Source organism: Lactuca serriola, chromosome 4 (assembly GCF_051521515.1).
Source record: "Lactuca serriola cultivar US96UC23 chromosome 4, Lser_US96UC23_V15, whole genome shotgun sequence".
NCBI classification, from domain to species: domain Eukaryota; kingdom Viridiplantae; phylum Streptophyta; class Magnoliopsida; order Asterales; family Asteraceae; genus Lactuca; species Lactuca serriola.
The window spans coordinates 256389908-256397546 of NC_136411.1; the positions used below are offsets into that span (position 1 = coordinate 256389908).

General features: G+C 28.2%; 1 protein-coding gene across 1 annotated transcript; it reads left to right on the top strand.

Moving 5' to 3' along the window:
- Positions 1-261: 261 nt before the first annotated feature.
- On the top strand, positions 262-1401 carry LOC145099299 (uncharacterized). Its single transcript, XM_079036888.1, has one exon. The coding sequence runs from the start codon at positions 262-264 to the stop codon at positions 1399-1401; it is 1140 nt and encodes a 379-aa protein (XP_078893014.1).
- Positions 1402-7639: the final 6238 nt, after the last annotated feature.

The window sequence follows — 7639 nt, forward strand, 5'->3', positions numbered from 1 at the left end:
ACAACTCCAATTGAAGTTAAAGAGTACTTTTTAGGATTTTTAATTGTAGATAATACAACCGGTAAAGGCTTATATGATGCAATAGTTGATGAAATTAAAAATCTAGGACTAAATATAAATGATGTTAGGGGTCAAGGTTATGACAATGGATCAAATATGAAAGGAAAACATCAAGGTGTATAGAAACGATTGTTAGATATTAACCCTAGAGCATTCTACACTCCGTGTGGTTGTCATAGTTTAAATTAAGTAATTTGTGATATGGCTAATTTGTGTGAGAAAGCTAGTGAATTTTTTGGAGTTATACAACGTATATATTCGATATTTGCTTCATCAACTCAAAGGTGGAAAATATTACAAGATAATATATCAAACCTAACACTTAAATCATTATCGCAAACTCGTTGGGAAAGTAGGGTAGAAAGTGTAAAAGCAATTAGATTTCAAACACCACAATTAAGAAAAGCACTTTTACAATTATCCAAAAATAGTGGAGATCCAAAAATTAAAAGTGAAGCTAAATGTTTAGCTACATATGAACTGGAAAACTATGCATTTTTATTAGGAATGATTATTTGGTATGATGTTTTGTTTGCTATTAACACTGTTAGTAAAAGCTTGCAATCAAAAGATATGTGTATCAATGATGCTATAGATCAACTAAATGGACTTTTGTGTTTCTTTGAAGAATATAGAGAAAATGGATTTGAAAAGGCTTTAGATTATGCAAAAGAATTAGCTTTAGAAATGAACGTAAAACCTAAATTTCGTGAAAAGCGTATCATTCAAAGAAATAGACGATATGATGAAAATGTTGCTAATGAAACTATTAAAACTCCTGTTCAGTTATTTAAAACTGATTACTTTTTATATGTAGTAGATAAAACCATTACTTCACTTAAAAGTAGATTTGAGCAATTTAACGAGTTCAAAAATATTTTTGGTTTTCTATTTAGTATAGAAAAATTAAAATCATTTGATGAGAATACTTTAAAAGAACATTGTTTAAATCTTGAAAAATCTTTAAAGCATGATGATAGCTTAGATATTGATGGTTTAGATTTATTTCACGAACTAAAACTTTTAAGACATGTTGTACATTTAAAACGTGATACAATTATTAATATACTTAATTACATTAAAAAGTTTAGTTCTTTTCCAAATGCATACGTTGCCTATAGGATTATGTTAACTATTCCTGTAACTGTTGTCTTTGCAGAAAGAAGTTTTTCTAAATTAAAATTGTTAAAAAATTATTTAAGATCTACAATGTCACAAGAAAGATTAAATGGATTAGCTATTTTGTCAATTGAAAAACATTTAGTAAAAGAGATTGATTATGAAAATTTTATTAAAGAATTTGCATCTAGAAAGGCTAGAAAAATTAACTTTATGTCATAAAATATATTCACAAAAAACATATACATAAAAAAAAAAAATTTAACTCCGCCATTTTAAACTTTTTAGTTTATTATTGCCGGTCCCAAGCCCGGATAAAAGAGGAGGGTTTATAACAGTAAGTATAGTAATGTCAAAGGGCCCCAAATTTTTGGCGCTTAGAGCCACCAAACTGGTTGAGCCGGCCCTGTTTGGAGCATAGTTTTTGATCCGTTTACCCGTTAACGACTCGTACCCGCTAACCCTTTTATTAAAAGGGTCGGGTATGGATCATCATTGATCCGTTCCATTTATAACCCGCCCCGTATAAATTTTAGAATTATATATTTATATTTAATAATACATAAAGTTTACTTTTAATTCCAATCAAAAGTCCAAAGAGAAAAGACCAAAGACTAAAATGTTTTTATATAGGTCTCGAGGACTCGATTTCTAGACTTCCAATCATCTACTAAGAATCATTATGTCATTCATTTGTATTCCATCAAGCAATCACCAATTTCAATTGTATATCGATAAAGTCATCAACCGAAAGAAAGTTTGTAATTGCTATTCTTTATCACTGCAATCCGGGGTCAAAAATCAATCAGAAGTTACTACAATAATGATTTTAATTCTAATCGAAATTCTTTGAGTACGTAATGTGTTTTGTAAATCAACATTTGTTTTATTTGATAAATGTTATTTTAATATTTACGAAAAATGTGTTTGATTTTTCAAAAAACCTATGGGTTACGGGGCGGGTTTGGATATATGTTGATTTGGTGGATAAGGGTATGAGTTTAACTATTCAAAACTCTGCGGGTTACGAAGCGGGTTTGGATCGGATTTTGAAATTTGTTAAAAGGGTTTGGATCAATGTCGATTCGCTCCAAACCCGCGCCATTGCCAGGTCTAACTATGAGTGACCGGTTGTAGTGATGATAATACTAACTTCTTTTAAAAACATTCGAAACATTCATAATCTAATGTTCATAAAATTACTATGAGTGACCGGTTGTAATGATTATAATACTAACTTCTTTTAAAAACATTCATAATCTAATGTCCATGAAATTACTATGAGTGACCGGTTGTAGTCTATTAAAAAGTTCCATAAAACTTGACGCAAGAAAATCAAATTAAAAAGTTCCATAAAATTTGACGCAAGAAAATCAAACATATCAAACCCGAATAGTTTAAATAAGTATTGATTTCGGACGCATGGTTTATTATATAGTCACTTTGCATCTTGTAAGTTTTTCCCAAAAACATTTGTAAATTAAATGGTGTAATATATATTTCAAAATTTGAGTTTGTGATTTATGTTACTATTTTTTTATAACAGCAAATATACGCTGCCCAACTTTACTTCTTTAATGCTATCACTAATAAATAATAAAAAAAGAACACAAAGCAAAATGACAAAATGACAAAAGGTTAGAAAATAAAAAGAGAACAAAATCCAATAGAACAGCTGACCAAAAAGATTTCCAAAGCAAATGTCACGTTATAGTACTTGCCAGTTTATTTTATATGAAATGGTACAAAACCACAAAAACGTATATTTCAACATAAATAACTAAAAGGAGATAAAAGACAAAACCATTAATCAATCTAAGTTTTCTCAAAATTTAGAAAGAAATTAAAGATTTCTTTTTAAAATTTAACAGTTTTTATAAAACCGTACCGGTCATTGGATCTGTTGTTTTACGATCGTTGAGTGATATTAATATAATGTCATAACTAAATTTAAAACTATAAAAAATTCAAAAAGAAACTTCAAAATTAAAATACCAAAGAATCCCATAATTAGTTTTAGACTTGAGTATTTTACTAATTTACTTTCTATTTTTATGTTGGTTTTCAAATATCCACAAACATTAGCCAGATTTGAAGATGGTACATAAATCCCATAAACAAATAAACAGATTTGAAGTTAGAATTGAAATCCACAGTGAATAAAGTAGAAGCATCAAACACAATAAGATGGTTTTCAAACAATAATCTAGAAGCATCAATACACAATCTATGGAAAAACCTCATGGCTTGAAGCATTGAACAATAAACCAGAAGCATCAAACAGATTTCAAACAGGCTGTCAATGAGCTCACGATGGTCGAGTAGCTCGGTCGATGGCGGAGGAGAGATGGACGGCAAGATCTTGGAGAAGGCATTGATGAGCTCGAACAAACAAACTACAAGCATCAACCTACAATGATCAAATAGATTTCAAACAACATGGATTGAGTCTAATTCAAAACACATTTGAAGATTTTAAGTGATTACTTTGGTCGTTGGTGGTAGAGGAGCTCGTTGGTGGTGGATGGGAGATAGACCACAAAGAATGGAGGACAAGAGCTGAAGGCGTAAGGCATTCCATGAAGATGTATTGGTTTGTTTGTTTCTCAAATTATGCCAGGTTAAGTTATAAGAAACTTACAAAATATACAATATAAATTCTAAAACTTTTAAGTGGTTGAACCGAAAGCATTCAAACCAGTTTCCAGTGGTTCGTATACAAGCAATTTTAAGGTTGAAAACTCGAGTCAGTCAGTCCAGTTCGGTTTTCAAAACTATCGAAAATAGTAACCAGTTATGTAGGTATCATCGACAAAATCATCATTTAACGTAAGAAATCATCGAAACAAATGTGAAAATTATGAATATATTTTAAACAAAAATTGAAGGCTTTCCTTTGAAGTTTATAATTTTGCAGGTGAGACTTGACCAAGAAAATCTCTTTTTGCAGGTGTCACCTACGAATTCATTAACCATACTTGCGAAATTAGATTTCACGGTTCACACATTTGTAATTGGAGGCATTCCAACAAAACTCTAAGCCTTTTTATTTTCTTACTACGAATTATGACATTCATATTGTGAAAGTTATCATATGTACTGTGAAAAAAGAAAAAACACACACACACACTCATATATATATATATATATATATATATATATATATATATATATATATATATATATATATATATATATATATATATATATATATATATATATATATATATAATTTTGTTTTTACTAATTATTGTGTGTCAAAATGTATAGATCTGGACCAATGGATGAAATTAATCAATCGACATGATTTGAGAGTTTATGATATTAGAATGTGACAACATTACCATATAATCACACAAATTTTAGTAAAAGAATATTTTTGACAATTAACTACAATTATAAAAGAATTTTTTTGGATTTTTAAGGATACTTAATTCTTCTAATTTAAAAAATCTGAATTTTTTTAATTAATTCTATTTTAATTCTAACATAATTTGTAAACATAACTGAATTTATTCTGTCAGAATATTTTTTTTGTTAGAATTATGTTCTTTCAGAATTTTATTCTATTAGAATATTATTAAAGAATAACAAAATTTTTGAATCCGAAGTTGAAAAATAACAACATTCTAATATATTATTATACATCCGAACTTAAATACAAATTGTACATATTCTTATAGACTAAATGTGTTATACATTTTAATATAATTATACATATTCTAAAAAGAATATCAACACAAATGAATAAAATCCTTAAAAAATAACAACAATATTAAAATGTGAGCATGATCAAACTTTATTCATTCTTCAAGTTATTCCTATTAGGCCTTCAACACATTCTTCCAGACATTCCTATCATAAATACAACAAAAACTAACAATGGTTAAAAACATGTTACTTGCAATTAACTATCACTTTATAAATTCTGGTAGAATACATAGAATATGAGAGAAACATAGAATATATTCTGACAGAATACATAGATTTTATTCTGGTAGAATATATTATGACAGTATACATGAAATACATTCAAAAGTATCGTATTTATTGCTAATATAATTCTAGATTCCAAATACACAATAACGAGGGACGATAGAAATTGGAATTCAAATTCACAAACTGAACCAAAGTAATACACAAATAAATTCTGACAGAATATATCACATAATACACTTAAATCATATTATTTTCTTCTTTATGACAAAAAAATACATCACAAAATGTTTTTACTTTTCCTATCTTGACAAATAAGGGGAGTAATAGGCATCAAATTGATGAGTGTTGCTAACCTCATTCTAAAAGAATATTATGTTTTCTTATTCTATAAAAATTTGCAGGTTTAAAATAATATTCACTATAAATTGTATTGGTAGAATACCAATCTTTCCATGAGTTCCCTTTAAGAAAAAGACCTAATCATGTCCTGAATGAAGAAGAATGAACAAACATGATAGGACACAAGAAAAAAATAATTATTTATAATCAAATACATCATCAACATGACTTATTATGAAGATCCCAATTCATTGCTATACACAACTTGCTATTGAATTAGATAAATAAAAAAGGTAAACAATAAACTAGTGATTAAAAATGAAAAACAATCAACAATATAAAAACAATAAATAAACCATTAGTTGAGGTAATAACTATTTGATAATCATGTAAAAGGAAAAAATATTTTACCGTATGTATGAATTTTAATCAAAAACATCTTACGAAAACTTAATTCATGTGTACAAAGACACTAAAAACAACAATCATCCTTAATTCAATAAAGGAGAGTCGCTCGATAAAATATTTATCGTTATAAAATAAACAGGAACAGGAATACACACCTTCAATACTTTGGTGTTCAATTCATCAATACTTCGGTGTTCGGACTGATCCCTTGTGTTTGACGTCGCAAACTTTGACGGAAGCGTCGATTGACAGAAGATTCTGTAAATGGCAAACCAACCAAATCAAGGATGAAATCGGCATGGAGCTGGAGATCGGGAGTCTGACGACACCATTGATGCCTTTTTGGGTCCAAGATGGAGGCGGATATGCAGTCGACGAAGGGAACAAACAAAGAAGATGGAGGAAGAAAAATAGGTTATGATGCGACTGAATAGAAGGATGCGTATTAGTAGGTTTTTGACTAGATTAAAAAAATAATAGCCACTTTCATTTCCTTCCAATTTCTACCGGATTTGACTTCGATATTTGGATAATAAATATATTAATTATCTACCACAATTTAATATGAAAAGAATACTATAATACCCTTAAATGATTTATATAATTATTTATTTTATCCTAAATTTTTATTGGTGCACTCATGCACACAATAGTTGTAAAAAATATTTAAACCTATCTCTCTCTCTCTCTCTCTCTCTCTATATATATATATATATATATATATATATATATATATATATATATATATATATATATGAGTTAGGTTCAAATGTTTCTACTATCTATTGTGTGCATGTATGATTGATTCTGGACCAATCATTTTAGTTATTTTAAGGAAGTAATTAATGCATATTACATGTTAAAGATATTACATTTTAATATGCATTAATTACTTTCTTAAAATAACTAAAATGATTGGTCCAGAATCAATCATACATGCACACAATAGATAGTTAAAACAAAATAACCTAACCCATATATATATATATATATATATATATATATATATATATATATATATATAATTTTCCTTTTAAAACATTAAAAATACAACGTTTTTCTCTAGTAACATTTATCTCTCGAAAAAAAACATTAGTTCAACTTGATGGATTTTCTAGCAATCTATACACTAGTGAGGCAGCGTAAACATCAAAATAACCTTATGTGTACATAAACCCTAATAGATTTATGTTTATATTATTATAGCAATCTACTTAGAAATACAATAAATATATTAACCTCGTGGTCTTGTTGTTGATTCTTTGATTGGGATCTTGTAACAACCACTTTTGTTTGGATGAGAGAACTCAATAATAGGAATCCCTCTTTTGCTTCACACCCAAGACACAAAGAGACCAAGTAGAATACCCTAGGAAATAGGGTATTTCGAAAATTATGTAACCCTTGGAGAGGGTTGTAATTTTGGCAAATAGAATTGGGGGTGGGGGGGGGGGAGGGGTGTTTGGAGTGGACGGTTTTCAGATAGCCAAAAGGAACCACTTGGTTTGATCCATAACATCCTACTTTTAGGTTGTTGGTTAGTACTTAAATAATTTAAAAAAATAAGGATAATTTGTATCCCTTGTTTATATCGTCCCTATCATTTCCTAAGGGATTCTGGAACATTTCAATTAATTAATATTTAACATAATTAATTAATTAAAATAAATTTAATTAATTAAATTATATTTAATTAATTCCAAAATAATTTCTAATTAACATATTAATTCATAATAAATTAATAAACTTATTTATCCTAATTCCTTATTTTTCA

Excerpts from the sequence above, each read along its gene's own strand:
- LOC145099299 (XM_079036888.1), top strand. The coding sequence starts at position 262 with ATGGCTAATTTGTGTGAGAAAGCTAGTGAATTTTTTGGAGTTATACAA.